Raw genomic sequence first — 20,186 nt, 5'->3', positions numbered from 1 at the left:
TACGTGCATCAGCTGATCAAACAGCTTTTCACCGCAACACGCACACAGGCACAAACAGAACACAAAGCCCATGGATGTTTACCACAATTTATAATTTACAAGCACGTTTCACAGAGAGGTTTCAAGTTTTTATGAGTTTATGTTTTATTCAGTTGGGCATATTTGGCGAAAAAAAAAAAAACCTCGGAAAAAAATAGGTGAGGTCCGGACCTCGCTGACCTCATACCTGGCTACGGCCATGTATAAACTGCCTGTAATGTGCAGCAAATAGTAGTTAACCGGCGCCAGCTCTTCAGTGACCTTAACGGTCCGTACCTCTAGTACAGATGCTACAGGTACGGGTCCGTACCTGTAGCATCAACCTTTTGCGTAATGTTGCCAACAGATAAACAGACAGACAAACCAACACATATCATCAGATAAATCTGCCATATTCCTTGGCAGAGTAATGACATTGACAGAGTATTTCACTCACGTGTTTTCCATCATATAGACACAATAACAAGGTTAAAAAAAAAGGATTTTGGTCCAGAGAGAGGTCTTTAACTCTTTAACCATGGAATGTGACTAAAATAGATGCTTGGATGGACATTTAACAGTTTTCTTAATGTTTTTTTGACTAAACATATATATATATATATATATATATATATATATATACATATATATATATATATATATATATATATATATTTATGAAACATAAACTTGTCAGTGCCCTCTGGTGGACAAATTATGTAATGGTGATATTCCTGTTAAACTACACCAAACTTGTCTTTGAGAGTTCTGTTCTGCAAAGTCTTCTGTCTTAACAGCAAACACACACAAAAATCAAAAAATGATACAAATATATTAGTGCCTATTAGTGCGCAAAAAAGTGTTTAAGACAGCAGGGTTTTTTGGGAGGTTGGGGTTTTCCCCCATTTTCAAGTGTGGCCACTGAGAACAGGTATAAATGATTCGCCTTTTTATGTTCGAAAACACTTTCTTCAAAACTGTTTGACTGAAGCACACACTTGGTTGAGCGGTGTTGTTCTAAAGAGTAATACAGGGGTAGTAGTCTGAAGTTTTTGGAGAAATTATTGGTCCATCATTTAAGGGACTGGAGAGAAACTGAAGTCGCCAACACAGTCAGGGAGGACTGTCAAGAGTTGTCTTGACATATTGGCAGATGGGACTGTTTGTGTATTACTTATATGTGCATGGCAAAAATAGCAAGTCTATTTGAGCCCCCAAATCCTGGCATGAGGTTGTGGTAAAAATAAAAGTCAGTATGAATTTATGTGTGCTCATCATTGTTTGGTCAGCTGTCAGTGATCGGAACCAGCAGGCATCCTCTACATCCTCTAATATTAAAAGTAATGATGTGAATGCCCACGTACAGCTTGGGAGATGCATTGTGTTCCATGTCCTTTATCTTCTCAATTGGGTCACATCAACTTTAAAGGGGAACTTTGTTTTTTTTCAACCTGGGGTCTGTTTTCATATGTCATTTCATACATGTGAGTGACGGAGAAATGAATTTTCGACATAGCTCCAGTATTTTGCCAGGCAGGCAGCTTAGCAGCTCAGCTAGCAGCTCAGCTAGCGAAAAGTATGGGGCAAGAGGCCCCCCCGCATCAAAGTCCACCCTAACGTGCTTTGTTCCCCCCACACTGACCGGCTCGGATAGTCTCAACAAGTGTCCCACAACATACTAGAGATGAGAAGTGAACGAAAACTTCCACATTACCTGGCGATCGCTCTTTGTTGTGGTCTGTATCCAAAGCTCAGGACGCTAGAAAGCAAATCTCGTTCCGAAATTGCGCGATAGCTCGCGCCAAAACACCGGTTTTGGCGTGAAAAGAACAAAGAAGAAAGAACAAAGAGCAATCGCCAGATAATGTGGAGGTTTTCGTTCACTTCTCATCTCTAGTATGTTGTGGGACACTCGTTGAGACTATCCGAGCCGGTCAGTGTGGGAAAAAAAGCACATTAGGGCGGACTTTGATGTGGGGGGGCCTCTTGCCCCATACCTTTCACTAGCTGAGCTGCTAGCTGAGCTGCTAAGCTGCCTGCCTGGCTAAATACTGGAGCTATGTCGAAAATTCATTTCTCCATCACTCACATGTATGAAATGAGATATGAAAACAGACCCCAGGTTGAAAAAAACTGAAGTTCCCCTTTAAAAGTCGGCCCCGTTAACTGAACACTGCATGCTTCATACAGCCAAATTGGACATGCGCTCTGAATTGTGATCATGCACTCTGACATTAGTGGAGATAAGCGGCTTATCTCAACTTAGTTACAGAGATCAATTTCTCAAAACAGATACAGGGGGAGGGTGCTGACATGAATGTAGGGGATTCTCTGGTGTTAACAGTATATGAAAATGGGAAGAGTGATTACGTCTTGATGTCTTGTCCACGTGCATCCCTCCATCAAGCAAATCACAGGAAACCTGTCCCTGTGCAAGAAGATAAGTCCAGACTCGCCCAGAACTCAGTCAGGCCCAGTCTGAATCATGTAGTCTGACTGGGTCTTGTTGTATTATCACAGCTCCCAGTTCTTCAGGTATATATAAATATATATATGCCGATGATTGAACACAAGGGACAATGTCCTTTCCTAGGAAATGATAAACATGGAGGGAGAGCCATTTGTCAACCGGACATATTTTCATCCCATTCATATGATAGGCCCCCTGCCACAGTATAAATAAACAGAAAGTGATAGCCTTGTAAATAGCTCTTCTATGACCCTGTAATGTCTTAAATAGCTCTTCTGTTCAGATTATGCAACTATGTATAGAGCCTGTAGGTCTGCACAGTAAGCTTTGACTGCATTGTCATGAAAAAATCCTGTGGTAAAGGGTCTTCTGTGTTGTCTGTCAGGATTATTAGTGAATTTATGTCTTATGTGTTCACTTCGTGGGCATTGTTGTACAAGTAAACATGCTTGTGTGTGTGCATGTTTACACAAGTGCATGTACAGTACATGCACTGACACCAACAGGCATCTAGTCTTATATGGGGATGAGGGGTGGTAGAATCTATATTCAGACAAGAGGGAGGCAGAGGGAGCTTGACTTTATTGCCACTATTTACAAGGTCACCACTTACACTCGCTTCTCCAAATGATACACCTTAAAAATACGAGCTTCTCGTAAAAACTTTCAAATGTGCAACCAAGAAGAATTCATTTGTTTTTACAACATGACCTCAGTAGAAAAGCACTTCATCTCATGGGATTCTGATTATAGAACAGTTAAGACTTAGATACACAGTGTGTTTTAGTGAAAGCTGGGATCACACTGCAGGAGTCTCAGGCCAATGTAGCCCAGTTTGTAAGAAATCTGGTTGGGATCTTGGTCTAATGCTCCATACTGTCAACAATTTAAAGTAAGTTTAAAAAAAAAATTAAACAACACGTCAGCAACACCCTATGGTATGAATTACTTAATAATTTACAATTACATTGTTTGAATAAGCTACATTTGAATTGTCACTGGCAAAAGCAAGAGAGGGCTTTTACACTCAGTGATCTCCACGTGTTGGCCAGTTTCTGGTTGCAGGAAGGCCGATAAAAACATGTAGAGGGGGTTAACACATCATACAAGATTACTACAAGTCCCAAACAATAGCTTTTAAGGCTAACCCTGCTAGCATACCTGAAAGACAGTTACTGGTGCAATGTCAAACCAATCCTTTTTAAACAGAGGAGGAGGTCTACTATACTCCTTATCAGGTATCACAAACTATGTCTGAAATTCCCGCTTTGCTTACTCATTCAGCACTCCCTATCTATGTAGTACAATGTAATGCACTATAGGGTAGTGTGATTTTGGACACAGCTTTTCATAGACTATTCTGATAGGAGCTGTTTGGGTCACAGAGCATATTGAACAAGGTGAACTCCATTGAATGCCCTAAACAGTTCAGGACAAATGCACAGATCATTTCACTGAAAATTGCCACCATTTACCAATCACACCATGTATCTGCTGAAGGTGTCACTTACTTCTGTCTGTGTGTTTTCAAACTCTTCTGTATTGTCTTCATCTGGTATAGATGTGCTGCACTCAATGTCCATCCTTAGTCTGGTAGTTCCTGTTTACATGTTGATTGAAATAGGCTGATACTGTCCGGTTGATGCTTCAGAAAAAACTGCTGATGACTGTAGGGATTCCTGACATTTTTCATTACTCTAGAACCTAAAGAACTTAGGGACTTCACTGGTTGCAGCGGACGAATACAAATGTTATGGCACCAGATTAACAAATACTTTGACGAAAGCTAATTTCTGGTAACAGCAAAGACATTTCAACCTGAGCTGGAAGGAAACAGTGATGGCAGGACAGAAGTTAGGAACACAAGATTTCATTCCAGTCTCAACAAAATATCTGGCATGCCCATGTGCGTTCGCAATGAGTGCACCGCTAAATGAAAGAAATATGAGGAAAAGGTTTGAGAGTGTCCAATGAATGGCAACAAGAGGCTTCTCGTCTTAAAAAATCAGACAGGAGATTTCACTCTATCCACATAGACAGATCAGTGAGTTAGGGTTGAGAGAGTGAGGTGTGTATATGTGTGTGCACGAGAGAGACTGTGTGTGTGTCTGAACTGGAGGGCTGAATCTGTTCAGGCTCTGCCTCCACTGCTCTGGCCACAATAACAATTCACTACCGACCTCTACACTCTGGGCTTCCAAGACTTCTTCAATACAAGAGCTGACATAATCTGGTCTACTGAAGTGAACCCATTGAACCTAACCAGAGCCCTTGCGCATTTTAGCAATACCAAAGCTGAGCCTGATAACCTTCCTGCAGCAGACAGGCAGGCTGCAGGAAGGGTAAGAAAGAATATCTCTGCACTGTATGTCAAAGCTTTGTTCTGGGTATCTGGATGTTGGACGGGTTGGTAAAGGGATTAGGCAGCATTTTTTATGTTCCCTACAATATATAGTTTGTCTTAGTAGCAATCTGCAGAGACTTATTTGGTAGAGGCCATTTTCTAAACATAAAGGCTGTAGAGACAATTAAATGCTCTTATTAGTGTCAGTTATGCCATGAGCTGCAATCACCATTCATTTATTCATCCATTTTCTGAAGTTTATTTACACTAAGGTCTTGCTGGCAGTGGTCCAAGTACGACTACAGATAAGCCACAAATTATTCATGCTCATACAAAGAATTTTAATATATAATGACATTATTGTGACCAATAGGTTTCTTCTGGTCAGAAATGACTCCAATCCAGAGAACCATGGCCTCAGACTGGTAGGTATGGACTCTTATCCCAGCTTGACAGTCCTAGTTTGGATTTATGCCATGGTCTGATGAAGCCAATAGAACCAAATCATCTTCAAAGAACAGTGTCACAACCCTGAACTTTTCAAATCAGACAGCCTCCTCACCCTGACGGTACCCTGAGATTCCATCCATGAATATCACAAACAAGACCTGAGACAAGGGCTGACTCTGGTAAAATCATGTTTGGCATTGTGCTGAATATGCAAACAGAACTCTCACTTCAGGTGTGCAACCCGGAGGGTTTGTAGCAATGGATCCAGCACATCATACTCCCACAGTGTCACAGGAGGACACAGTCATAGGTCTTCTCCAAGTCCATAAAACATGTGCGGACTGGATGGTCAAATGATTTCTGTAGCACGGTCAGGACTTGGACCAGTATTTGATTCAAGTAAGTGATTTGGGTCTGCACAAGAACATCATACAAATCATACAGTGCCTTGTGAAAGTATTCCGCCCCCTTGAACTTTTCAACCTTTCGCCACATTTCAGGCTTCAAACATAAAGATATAAAATTTAAATTTTTTGTCAAGAATCAACAACAAGTGGGACACAATCGTGAAGTGGAACGAAATTTATTGGATATTTTAAACTTTTTTAACAAATAAAAACCTGAAAAGTGGGGCGTGCAATATTATTCGGCCCCCTTGCATTAATACTTTGTAGCGCCACCTTTTGCTGCAATTACAGCTGCAAGTCGCTTGGGGTATGTCTCTATCAGTTTTGCACATCGAGAGACTGAAATTCTTGCCCATTCTTCCTTGCAAAACAGCTCGAGCTCAGTGAGGTTGGATGGAGAGCGTTTGTGAACAGCAGTCTTCAGCTCTGCCCACAGATTCTCGATTGGATTCAGGTCTGGACTTTGACTTGGCCATTCTAACACCTGGATACGTTTATTTGTGAACCATTCCATTGTAGATTTGGCTTTATGTTTTGGATCATTGTCCTGTTGGAAGATAAATCTCCGTCCCAGTCTCAGGTCTTTTGCAGACTCCAACAGGTTTTCTTCCAGAATGGTCCTGTATTTGGCTCCATTCATCTTCCCATCAATTTTAACCATCTTCCCTGTCCCTGCTGAAGAAAAGCAGGCCCAAACCATGAGGCTGCCACCACCATGTTTGACAGTGGGGATGGTGTGTTCAGGGTGATGAGCTGTGTTGCTTTTACGCCAAACATATCGTTTTGCATTGTGGCCAAAAAGTTCCATTTTGGTTTCATCTGACCAGAGCACCTTCTTCCACATGTTTGGTGTGTCTCCCAAGTGGCTTGTGGCAAACTTCAAACGAGACTTTTTATGGATATCTTTGAGAAATGGCTTTCTTCTTGCCACTCTTCCATAAAGGCCAGGTTTGTGCAGTGTACGACTGATTGTTGTCCTATGGACAGACTCTCCCACCTCAGCTGTAGATCTCTGCAGTTCATCCAGAGTGATCATGGGCCTCTTGGCTGCATCTCTGATCAGTCTTCTCCTTGTTCGAGGTGAAAGTTTAGAGGGACGGCCGGGTCTTGGTAGATTTGCAGTGGTCTGATACTCCTTCCGTTTCAATATGATTGCTTGCACAGTGCTCCTTGAGATGTTTAAAGCTTGGGAAATCTTTTTGTATCCAAATCCGGCTTTAAACTTCTCCACAACAGTATCTCGGACCTGCCTGGTGTGTTCTTTGGTCTTCATGATGCTCTCTGCACTTTAAACAGAACCCTGAGACTATCACAGAGCAGGTGCATTTATACGGAGACTTGATTACACACAGGTGGATTCTATTTATCATCATCAGTCATTTAGGACAACATTGGATCATTCAGAGATCCTCACTGAACTTCTGGAGTGAGTTTGCTGCACTGAAAGTAAAGGGGCCGAATAATATTGCACACCCCACTTTTCAGTTTTTTATTTGTTAAAAAAGTATAAAATATCCAATAAATTTCATTCCACTTCACGATTGTGTCCCAATTGTTGTTGATTCTTGACAAAAAATTAAAATTTTATATCTTTATGTTTGAAGCCTGAAATGTGGCGAAAGGTTGAAAAGTTCAAGGGGGCCGAATACTTTCGCAAGGCACTGTATTTATTCAACTTAGTTCCTCTCCATTTTTCCTAACCCTGTTCAGTCTGTCTCTGTTACCCTGCAAAAGAAAACCTTTCATCACTAGTCAAAGATCATTAACGTCACAGAGACCGAGAATATGGATGAACTGGTCAAATGACAGGTTCACTTTCTGCCTGAACTTCTTCGTTCTTGTACAATACAAACATTACAGTCAAAGGAAATCTAGAAATCTGAAAAAGATTCTGTTTTTATTTGCGTGTATCAAAAGTGAAACCAGTGATCTCTAGAGAAAATATGTTGTAAAACGGTGTGCGAAAGAGGAAATGCTCTTCTCAAAAATGGAATGCTAATTCTGATAGTTGCCACGAGACTTTGCAGATTAGAATTTCCTGGAAACTAATTTGATAAACTCAGTAACTTTCTCCAGCTCAAACCTCAGAGGAGGTCAAATAAATTGGCTTTTCAACGCCATAGAACTCCATATCAAACCACAAATGAATGTTTTGGTCCCGGTGGGGAATTCCAGCAGATTACTCACACACCTTTAACGGTTAGAGGTTCCACACTTTCAGCTGCAACGTCTGACTCGTACAGCTGAACCACAGTGACAGCTATTACAATAGCATTACCCTGTCAGCCATGATTTATGGGTTGGACGGCAATGACGGCAAAGCTCTTCATCATATCCCAGCCTTATAAACACACATAAACCAAATAGGAATTCCATTAAAGTGTCAGTGATATCTGAATGCAATTGCTCATGCTACTGCTGGCATACACAACCCGACCCCTGAACATTTGTATTTGCCTTTTTGTTTGTACCCTTTGTTCTTCCTCAAGTGCTGGCCACATAGTACATGATTCACTTGACTTCATTTGAGTTTTAAAAAGGAAAGTGGTTTGAAAAATGACCCACATTAGAACTGTTACACAACAGGATTTACCAAGCCACTATAAAACCACAAGTTAGGAACTCAAATGCATCATATCCTAGGTTACAGTGCCAGCGTCTTGTAGTAATTATCCCAATCCTGTGTTGTCTACAAAAGGATTCTTTACTCAGCTCAGTGAAAAAAACAAAAGGACCTCAGTGTTGGTTTCAATTATACAGTAGATACTTGCAGAGCTTCCTCTTGTCATTTGTTTGTAATGCAAACATTAACGAAACATTTGTTAAGTGATTTGTTAACATCAGTGTGCATTAGCTACTCACAGGAAATAAAAAAGGGAAGTCGCCGTGCTTATCTTAATTACATAATGGAATATTTAGGCCACAGGTTAACAGGGCTATCTATGCACAACACATTTTCCCATCATTTTTAGAAGATTCTTATGAGGGGGAAAAACAAACACAAAGTTAACACTGGCCGCCAACAAACTAGAGAAAAACTGCTATCACCAAGGACTCGCTTACTTATCCGAATAAATGTAAATCCCAGACCTTCGTAAACATGAAACATCCATGGAGCTGGCCATCATGTTTCTTGAAGTCTGCCCCCCTTCAAGAAAACAAATAGCACTGTCACTTGTGCAGCTGCCTAAAATAACCCATGTCATGTACCCCGCATGGACCTCCAGCAGGTGTGTGGATTATGACTCACGTATCATAAGCAAAAGTAAAAGTAGTGTCATAGTGGATGACTTTGTCACGTGTTTCCAAATTCCTCTAGTCTTGTGTTAGCACCAAGACTGCACCTTAACCATGTACGCTTCATCTAAGCCTGACGTGCACCTCCAAACAAGTGTAACGACAAATTGTGGTGACAAAGACGGCAGTATTTGTGATTTAGCTGCTTAGAAAATGTACAAATGACATGTAAACACAGAATATTGATTTAACAAAGATGCATAACTGTAACAGAATGAAATCTGTAAAAGACAGTGACTGGCATTCTCATAATGCAACACAAGAGCCAGTTTTCTGCCAGTGTTGCTGTACAATTTTCACAGCTCTACAAACACATACATAGACATCGTTGACTGTGACGTCTTCTCTCTTTTCACTCCAATTACACATTAAAGTATCAACTAATCATATGTTTTTGCTTCAACATGAGCAATTCTTTTGTCTCTGCCCAAAATCTCCTGTTCTTTTCTGTCTAAAATATTAATGAAAAACATATTCAAGTTGTTATCTAGTTTCCAGAGCAACTTAATCCATCATTTCTTACCGCAGCATTAACAACGCCAACAAGTGCTTGAGCACTCCTCAACAACAACTCAGCACTGGCCACACTTGGCCATTTTTTGACACTTTTTCAAGCAGTGTGAACATACAACACATGAATAACTAGAAAAGCACTCAAAGAGCACAGTAGTCCACCAAGGCTGTTCATTCCCCCATATGGCATTGCACTGCAGAAATGCAGCATTTTTTTTAAATGCAGCATTTGTTTTTTAGTTATTGATGATCAGAAATCACAGCAATAAAGAATGTGGCCATTTAATATAGTGTACCCACAAACAAAATGACCTTGCGCTGAGCACAGGTGTGTTATGCATGTGTACGTTATGTACGGATATTGCGTGACCTAAATGTGTAGCAGACAGCAGGAATTGATGGGACTGAGGAACACCCCCATCATGTGATCGTCAGCAGGCAGCCGACGTAGTGTTCATTTGTTGTCATAGTTACAGTGACGCCGCGCCACTATCTCGCAACGATACAGAAATCTTTAATAATAATAATAATAATAGATTAGATTTATATAGCTCTTTTCTGGGCACTCAAAGCACTTCACAATGGATCCATTATTCATTCACGCACACATTCTCACTCTGGTGGTGGTAAGCTACATTTGTAGCCACAGCTGCCCTGGGGCAGACTGATGGAAGTGTGGCTGCCAATCCGCACCTACGGCCCCTCCGACCACCACCAACAATCACACGCAATCATACACCAGTGTGAGAGCAGCACTGGAGGTAAGGTGGGTAAAGTGTCTTGCCCAAGGACACAACAGCACATGACTAGGCGAACCGCCGACCCTTCGATCATTGGACGACCCGCTCTACCACCTAAGGGACAGCCGCCCCTTTAGCAAATCCGTGGATCCAGACTATAAGGTGCATCACTGCCAAAATCTAACCACTTGGTCCTTGTGTCATTTCTGACCATTCCCTAAAAATTTCATCTAAATCAGTTAGCCCATTTTTGAGTAATGTTGCGACCATAAAGACAAACAGACGGACAAACCAAGGCCGATTGTCACATAACTCTGCAGCGTTCCTTGACGGAGTAATTACTACAACAAAAGAAACTGAAATTAATTTCTCAGTTGAGTTCTGGTAGGATCTGGCTTGCAGTGGGTGTAAATAAAAGCTCCTCTCTGCAGTAATAAATTCAGGCCATCACCATCCTGACTATTTATGATGATTTCTAAAACATAAGCATCAATCATAAAGCTGTCTGGATTTCTCTGATGTATACTACAAAAGGGACACCGTCTCCACAAAACTAAATTCCTATAAAACTAAATTACATTCTTATTATTGTTTTAAGAGAGAGAGACAATTTCATTTTCAAACAAACATATTTTCTCACTAAGGACGTTGTAAGAAAGGCTTCATAAGTCCACATAAGGAGGTAGGAGGGGAGGATGGAGGTACTCAGCAACAGAACTCTCACCCAGGAGACCAGAGTTCAGATAATAAGATCTATTAAGCTGGTCCCAATTATAGAAAAGTCAATACACAGTTTTATATTTCTGTCATTAGTATTTAGGAATCATCAAAAATTGGATTTCCTCCTCAGCGCCATTCCAAAACAATAAGATGATGTTAATATACCTCCCCACCATTTTATCTTGTAACCTAAGATGCTGTAATGAATACAATTCTTTTTCGCATAAACTTAAAAACTGATGGCGTAAGTAAAAGCAAAGCAACCCCCCATAGCAGGAAACTGATGTTGAACATACAGTGAAACACAATTTCCATTCTGGTGTATTCTACAAGCTGAGGAATAAACTCAGAGGGAGACAAGGAGTCTGCGGGTCTGTCCTGTAGGAGGTATTCCAAAGCTTTCAGCCCATCATTACAGTCTGTATTGGTGTATTAAGACTCTGCGAAGCATCTGCAAATCATGTTGTACCTTCAAAACATGAGCAACGTCCTGAATGTATAAAAGTAATTGTTGAGCCTGAAGGTTTATTTAGAAAATCGACAAATCAGGAGGCAGCCTCCTTTAGATGACATAATAGGCCTGCCCAGAGGAGTTTTGAGATTTATGTAAACCTTGGAAAGTCTGTGAAAAGGAGGAATCCAAGGATGTTCAAATCACAAGAAATTAGCTCTTCTTTAATAATCCACTTTATTCTTTTTTCAACTTTTGTGTCCCTTACTAACAAGCACCTTCATTATAGCTGTCTGAACTTCAAAGCACTCCCAACTTCTTTCTCTTCTAAAGACCTGATGAGAATTGCTTTACCTGGGGGTAAATTACCCTTTTTTTTATCCTATCAGATGACATAACCACTGTGTTGCTGGCACCAACAGGAGAATAGCTCCTTGTGAGAGATAAATCGCTTTTGCAAATTGAGAGCAGCTTTCAAGGACACAGATCTGGTAGCAATTACTTGTGCCTGTGCAGGGTCTAAAGAAACTCCTCTTGACGTGCTACAGAGTGCATGTAAAACACAACACAGAAAACGTATCCATTAACATGCTTTCATTAACATGCCATCATTCAGCGTCTGCCATGTCATATCATTACCTGGACTTAGCGCCCGGTCACTCTGGATGTTTCCATCAACACTGAGCTGAAAAATGGAGAATTGTTTGGAGTCTACATTCACCAACTGGACCTGACAAGAGGTAAGGGCTGTTTTTACGGTGTCTGATGTGACTGTACTTTGTCCAGTCATCTGCTGTAGTGACAGGCAAAGCAAACCAACAGTTAGCCACAGCAGGAGTTAATGGCATTTCAACTCCACATATGAAACTGCCGGGAAAAATTCTACCTGCTATTACACTGATGGATGGTGATAATAAAAGATTACCAGCCAGGCAGACCACAATAACACAGCCTTCAAAGTGAGCACTCCACATTAAAAAAACAAAACAAAAAACACACACATACACACCAAATACTGCAATTGCTTGTCTAAGCTGGTTTGAAGGCCCTTACATTCACCACACTGTCAAAGAGTCAGAGTCCTTCACAACACACTGTGTGATCGTCAACAGATGGAGCCTCACTCCAGGTCAGGCTAACATTTGACAGAACCATACTGTTGGACTTTAACAGTAAACTATGAGAGTGAAGTAAAATCACAATGAGGAAGAATGATTTTTTTTTTTAACTTCAGATTGTGTATACTCTGAACAGAGACAACATTCAAAAAGTGGAAAGCAAAAATGGTTAGAGATGGACTGGTAGCAGAAAGGGGTCACTGGTTCAAATCTCTGAACTGAAGAATCTGAATGTTTATGTTAAAACAAACCTGAACTCAACAGAGAACATGAACACTCTGGGTGCTGTACGCTTTGTCAGTAGAGCTATTGGCTCCCAAATCCTGGGCCAGAAACAGATCCAAGCCTCACAGCATTTGCAACTGGGCCTTTAGATGTTAGACAGTCTGAGAAAATTACAACTTTGTAGGTTATTACTGATTATTTCTGATGTAATTACCTTGAACTCCATGAGCTTTGCCAAGCCCACAACAACAGCATGCCAAATTTAACTAAAGCAGATCCTCAGGATTAGAGAAGGGTCAGTCACTTCTTTTTCTTAAACCGGTAAAATACCAGTTCCCGCCTTTTACTAAGTTTTAAATGCATGTACACAACCAGTCAAAAGTTCTAGAATGCTCCAATTTTCTATTTTTTTTATTGAGGTTCAAGTAGTTCAAATCAAATGAACAGCTAGAAATGGTACAAAGGTAAGTATCAGATGTTAAAAAAAAGGTAAGGTTGCCCAAAATTGAAAAATAATGTACATTTCAGAATTATAGAAAAAGGCATTTTTCAGGGAACACGAAATGGGTTAACAACTTAAAGCTGTTCTGCAGAAATGGAAGTTGATCATGCCTTGAAAGTTGGTGCTACCAAATCCTACAGGTGTCCCATTTTTTTCCCCTTGTCTGCATAAAAGTAGTGTTGGAACACACCATGGCACCATACCCTCCAGAGCATTATTTTATTTTATTTAGATCCAGCAGTACAGTGTCAGCTTTACAACTGCACAAAGCCTCTTTAGCTTATTCAGTGATGTCCAAAATAAACCAAAAGGTTATTCTACACGTCCCCCAACATGTCCACAACAACAGTGTGGATATAAATACCAAATAGGAGGCTGGTAATTCCTCCTCTAAGTTCACTATTTGATCATCATGACCAGCGGCTGCTTTATGTTGTGGTATGCTGGAATTACAGTTAATCCGAGAAATAGGATTGCAAGGCCAATTAGAAGGGCTGGCACAACCCCTTGCATTGGTCTAAATATACTTAAAATAGTCCTGAAATGAAGATTCTGGAGGAGGGTAGAGCTCCTTTATTTGATGGTAAATTCAGTTACGCAACCCCAGATGCTCCACACAAGCTTCGTTTTGAGTTTTTTGTGCCTCCATCTGTACTATAAGATACATTAGAGTTCGCTCACAAAATGTTAACGTTGTATACATCTGTGATTGAATACTGTACTACATGTACTAGTTGGTTAAACTTGTGTTAATTTTAGTTTAGTTAAATCTTTACTACTAGACTGGCTTTATAAGGACTTGTACTGTATTATCTTCAGATGCTGTATTGTATTAACCCTTTGATGCGCAGTGTTTGTCAGGAGATACCAATTTTCCATTGGATTTGGGTCACTTTGGACCCATGTTGTGCATCAAAAGGGTTAAACTGTCTTGCGCAGTTATTATGGAGGGATTTGTCGACAGTCCTGATTGGAGCTGGCTCTTATGATGTAGCAAAAACAGGCCCCTTTCATAAAAAGCAATACACAAACGTTGCTGTGTGTCATGTGTAGCAAATAGATGCACAACACCCACTGTACAGAGGGGCAAAAGACAGAATGTAAATAATGCGGTTGACCAGTGAAAGAAGCAGCTAAAATGACTTGTGGTGGGCATAATTCTCTCCCTGCACAACATGTATTCTTAAAGAGCATGGCGATGGTGCTTATACAATATTCTGTCGGTTTAACCTGGGGAGGACATCTGGAGTATGCCTGCTGTACTCATCTGGTCAGTACCAGGAAAACATTATTAGGGTCCGAGCACCGAGGGTGCGAAGGACAGGCGGTGCCAGGGCACCGACTGTCCAAGGCACCAGCGGTGCCAAGGACCCTATTGAAACCCTAGGGTTTATTATTATTATTATTATTATTAGGGTCCGAGCACCAAGGGTGCGAAGGACAGGCGGTGCCAGGGCACCGACTGTCCAAGGCACCAGCGGTGCCAAGGACCCTATTGAAACCCTAGGGTTTATTATTATTATTATTATTATTATTATTATTATTATTATTATTATTAGGGTCCGAGCACCAAGGGTGCGAAGGACAGGCGGTGCCAGGGCACCGACTGTCCAAGGCACCAGCGGTGCCAAGGACCCTATTGAAACCCTAGGGTTTATTATTATTATTATTTTTTTTTTTTTTTTTTTTTTTTTCTCCCGTAAAGTAAATTGGCTTTTTGGCGGCCTTATCATACTCCAAAACGCGTGAAATTTGGCATGCACATCAGGACTGGCGAAAAATTTGATATTTTATGGGAGTTGCGCATGTGCGTGGCAAAATGGCTCTATAGCGCCACCTGCAAACTTGAAAAAGTAGTCATTAGGCCAACTGCCACAATGTTTCATGTACAGCTACAATATTTGGTGGGCATATGCAGAACATCTGGACACACCAAAAAGTCAATTACAGCCACGCCCTAAACCCAACAGGAAGTCGGCCACCTTCAATTTGCTGTAAATTTTTCAAACTTAATCGCTCCTCGGGAAATGACTTGCCTTTTTGGCGGCCTTATCATGAACCAAAACGCGTGAAATTTGGCGTGCACATCAGGACTGGCGAAAAATTTGATATTTTATGGGAGTTGCGCATATGTGTGAAAAAATGGCTCTATATCGCCACCTGCAAAATTGAAACAGTGGTCATTAGGCCAACTTCCACAATGTTTTATTTACAGCTACAATATTTGGTGGGCATATGCACCACATCAGGACACACCAAAAAGTCAATCACAGCCACACCCTAAACCCAACAGGAAGTCGGCCATCTTGAATTTGCTGTACATTTGTCAAAATTTATAGCTCCTAGTGGATAAGTCTGAGAGAACTGAAATTTGGCCAGTACATGCACCAGACCTTTCTGATGAAAAGTTATCAAAAACTCAACCAGAAGCCAAAAGGTGTGGCCATGGCGGAGCCTCAAACAACTGATCCTTCGCCATGAAACAGGAAGTGGTGTCTAATTCTTCTCAACATGCTCCAATCTGCCTGAAACTTTACATGTATGATGACAGTCCTGTCCTGATGTCATCCACATAGGGATATTCATTGACAGTCATAGCGCCACCTTGTGGTTTCAGGAAATAGACATCTTTTACACTTTCATGCCCTATTGTTACCCAGTTGATCATATTCACTTCAAATGCAGTGACAACAGCCTAAACACATTGATGATGCATCCCAGTGAAAATGGTGACTTGTCATCAAAGGGCGTGTCCGTGGCGGCCAAACCAATTTCGATGTTTCGCCATGAAAATTTAACGATTCATATCTCAGCTGAACAACATCCTATCTGCCTCAGACTTCACATGCTGGATACCAGGTCCAGTCTGAACACATCCACACTCATAAATTTTGAAAAAGTCATAGCGCCACCTGTTGGTAATAGTAAGTTTAAGGCCTTATATTTTCAGGTACAATGGCCCCAAACTTGGTGATATCATGCTGGAAATTGGTCAGTCGAGTCTTCACCTCTTGACAATCACACACTGTGAAGGGTGTGACATTTCATGTAACGCTGTTGCCGTAGCAACCAAATATCGCCATGAAAAACAAAGCCCTTTCTGACAGGTTAGGAATACTCCAATGCTCACAAAAATTACCACACACATCACCATTGACCCAAGGAACAACACTGTATGCATCTCGGCACTGCACATGCTATAGCGCCCCCTACAGTATTTTTAACAAACAGCCCCCCCAGCACGTTTCACCTACATCCATGAAATTTGGGAGGCTTATAGAGCACATCAGGACGCACAAAAAAGCCTCTTGGAGCCATGTCCTAAACCCAACAGGAAGTCGGCCATCTTGGATTAATTGTGAGATTTTTGATGATTTTTCTCATTTTTGAGAGTTAATACCTCCTAGGGGATAATTCCAGGAGACCTGAAATTTTGTCAGTCCACACAGCAGGACTTGGTTTGGAAAAGTTATCAAAAGTTTAACCAGAAGCCAAATGGCGTGGCCATGGCGACCATCAGCGTTTTGATGCTTCGCCATGAAACATCAACTGCTGTATAACTCTCCTCTGCATGCTCCAATCTGCCTCAAACTTTCCATGTGTGATCACAATCCAATCCTGATCACATCTACAGGCCAACAGACACTCTCAGTCGCAGCGCCACCTGATGGAGGGACAGTAAATGCTGTATAACTGGCCTCTACATGATCAAATCAGCCTGAAACTTTTCATGAGTGATCAGAGTCCAACCCTCATCACATCCACTGTGTGAAATACACTCTGAGTTACAGCGCCACCTGGTGGATAGACAGGAAATGCTCTATAACTGCTCTGAACATGCTACAGTCTGGCTGAAATTTTAAATGTATGATTGGACTCTGGTCCAGATGCGATTCAGAGGCCGACATACACTCTCAGTCACAGCGCCACCTGGTGGACGTGCGTGGATTCACGACCAGCGTGGATGCGAGGACCCGTCCATCGCTGCTTGCAGCTTTAATGTTGTTCTTCTAACCATTAAAGAAGTTAATTATTTTCAATTTTGAGATGCTATTGTGTAACTCTCTGATAGCTGATCGCAATATCCAGTAGCTAACTACGGTTTATCGGCCAGACAGAGGTTATACACTCACCAATCACTTCATTAGGTACGGCTGTTCAACTGCTTATTTCAGCAATATCTAACCAGCCAATCATATCGCAGGAAGTCAGTGTATTTAAGCATGTGGACACGATTAAGACAATCTGCTGAAACATCAGAAAAAGGGGAAGAAGTGCCATTAAAGTAACTCAAAATGGTATGGTTGTTGGTGCCAGAAAGGCTGGTTTGAGTATTTTAGAGACTTCTCTACTGAGATTTTAATAGAAAGTGGTCTAAAATGGACAAAACATCCAGTGGTGGTTTTGGCAAAGTAATAATGACCAGACTGGTTTAAGTTGGCAGAAAAAAACTAGCATCTTATATAACCCCTTGTTACAAGTAAATATACAGGACAATATGTCTGAATGCATAACACAGGGAACCCTGAAGCAGAAGATAACCCCAGAGGCCACACCTGACAGCTAAGAAAGGAAAACAGAGGCTACAGCAGACATTGGCTCTCCAAACTGGACAATGGAAAAAGCACTGCCAAGTCTGATGACTCTCAATTTGCACGGGGTCCATCCTACCTCATATCAATGTGTGGGTGATATTTTCTTGACATTTTTTGAAAACGTGTTGTATCACTTAGAATCATTTAAACACCACATCCAACCTAAGAGTCCACCAGCTCATCCCTTAATGACACCAGTCTACCCATATTCTAATAGCTACTATCAGCAGGATAACACACCATGTCACAAAACCTTTTTGAAAACTACCAAAGACTCCACTGTACTCCACTGAACTCCCCAGTCAACAGATCTCAATCCAACAGAGCACCTTTGAGAGAGTATCTTGGTGATGTAGTGGAACAAGAAATTCCCATCATGATGTGTTGCCTACAAATCTGTAGCAATAGCATGATGATATCATGGCAATATGGACCAAAAAACATGAGGAAAGTCTGCACCAAAAATAATCCTTCAGTAGTACCAGGTTTGGGTCTTGGCCTTACATCTCTTTTTTAAATCATGCTAATTCTGTTCTGTATTCATACATAGCCACACACTGGATAAATCTAAACAACATTTGGAAAGCAGCACTGGAATGCAAAACAGTCAAAGGTCGGCATCTGTATGATAACAGTGCAACAAATACGTAACACGATCAATCAAATATGACAGCTGTCTTGACCAACACTGTATCTTTGAACACTAAAAAGAATTTATAGCTATATGTGCACTAATAAAAGAATTAAAAAATACGTTCAAAAGCAACACAAAAGTTACTTTCCCTTTTAACTTGTTACCTTTACATGCAGTACTTTAAGTATTTTAATCACTTTGGAAAGATATAACTAAGTAGCCAAAATTAATTACTAATTTCCATTAACTTAACATCATCAACAACATTAACATATATACATTTCCCGACTAAATGTAGTGTAGTTGTTTTTCCCTTCAGTTTTGATGAAAAGTTGAAGAAATAAAGCATTCTAGGATGCCACAGTTTGTCTGTGTTTAAGGATGTAACCACTTTTTGTCTTTTTGTGATTTTGTCCATTTTAATTAGTTGTGCTTAACTGATCAGGTTTCTCTGTTGTGAGTTCAAAAAGGTAATCTACCACGGCCTATCCTGAAGAAAGATACTGAACAAGCCAACTGCTCCAGTGGAGGTGAAGAACAATACCCAGCTGGACAAAGAAGACTGCTTCTAGTGACTTTCTCACAGAGCCAGTTAATGACAACACAGATCTTAATTTATGTTTCCGCAAACAAAGGTTAAATATAAGGCTCGTACTTACTGTTGTGTGATGTGCTGTTGAATGTAATGGGGTCGCACAAACTGTGGTGCTGCCTTGACAGTTACTTTCATCTGGGCCATGTTGGTTGCTGAAGAGGGTACAGAGCCATAACCATTGGGAGACACTTGCTGAGGAATGGGCCGCTGGGGAACCACATTGTGTCCATTAGTGTGACCAGTAGTGTGACCATTTGTGTGACCTGGGTTATGCCCGTTGGTTGGTCCATTCCCAGGCACTGCCGGATAGGGGTGTGTGGGCACTGTCTTCTGTTCGCATGCCTTCCCCTTTGAGCCAGGTTTGCAGACGCAGAGTTGAGGCCTGAGGCACATTCCTCCATTCAGGCACTGAGGGATACAGTTGGCTGCAACACAAATCACAGACAGAGCAGAAAGAGACAGAAGGGAAGAAAGAAAGACAGATGATGAATGACAATAAGGACTGACAGCAACAGGACACCAACACAAAAAAAACAGACAAATCAAAGCAAGCACATGGTAAAAGTGGACTTGCATTTTCCTGATTTTTGCTTAACCTGCAATGTTTAGGTGGGTGGTACATGTGAAACATCCACATGTATATCAGGACTCACGGTTTCCCAGCAGAACATTGCCTGGCAGTGATGAACCCCTGACCTTCTGATCAGTTGTCCACAGAGCCACCATTACCTCATTTGGCTGAGTAGGAATAATTAAGCCATCAGACCAAAAAGGGGATCAAGATGAGAAGATCAGCATCAACCAAAGAAATATTGAAACCTGTGCCTCTGCAGCGAATCTAACAATGAATAAATGCCAAATAAAAATCTTAAAAATATTGCTGATTTCTTTTTACTAAGCCTACACTATAAATTGATGTAACCAGTAAATGTTAGTGTGCTGCATGGCGACAGGTTAGCATGTCCTGTTAGCTCCTTAGTGCTTCTGACAAACAGCCGTCTCTGAGGACAGAGACACATGGATGGAGGTCAGAGTTACACTCAGTGAACGCAATGCTTCAGTTAAACATATCTCTTTTAAAAAAAAAAACACACACACACACGCAGG

General features: G+C 41.1%; 1 protein-coding gene across 4 annotated transcripts in view; it reads right to left on the bottom strand.

Moving 5' to 3' along the window:
* ltbp1 (latent transforming growth factor beta binding protein 1) overlaps positions 1-20,186 on the bottom strand; it is a 176,225-nt gene that overhangs the window by 127,580 nt on the left and 28,459 nt on the right. For all 4 annotated transcript variants that reach the window (XM_051959796.1, XM_051959798.1, XM_051959799.1 and 1 more), the window contains exon 3: positions 19,144-19,504. In XM_051959796.1, coding sequence (XP_051815756.1) covers positions 19,144-19,504 — 361 coding nt within the window. The remainder of the gene's footprint in view (positions 1-19,143; positions 19,505-20,186) is intronic.

This window comes from Acanthochromis polyacanthus, chromosome 15, assembly GCF_021347895.1.
Source record: "Acanthochromis polyacanthus isolate Apoly-LR-REF ecotype Palm Island chromosome 15, KAUST_Apoly_ChrSc, whole genome shotgun sequence".
In the NCBI taxonomy this organism is placed as follows: domain Eukaryota; kingdom Metazoa; phylum Chordata; class Actinopteri; family Pomacentridae; genus Acanthochromis; species Acanthochromis polyacanthus.
The sequence above is the reverse complement of the archived record's forward strand: the minus strand, read 5'-3'. Positions and strand labels throughout refer to the sequence as shown.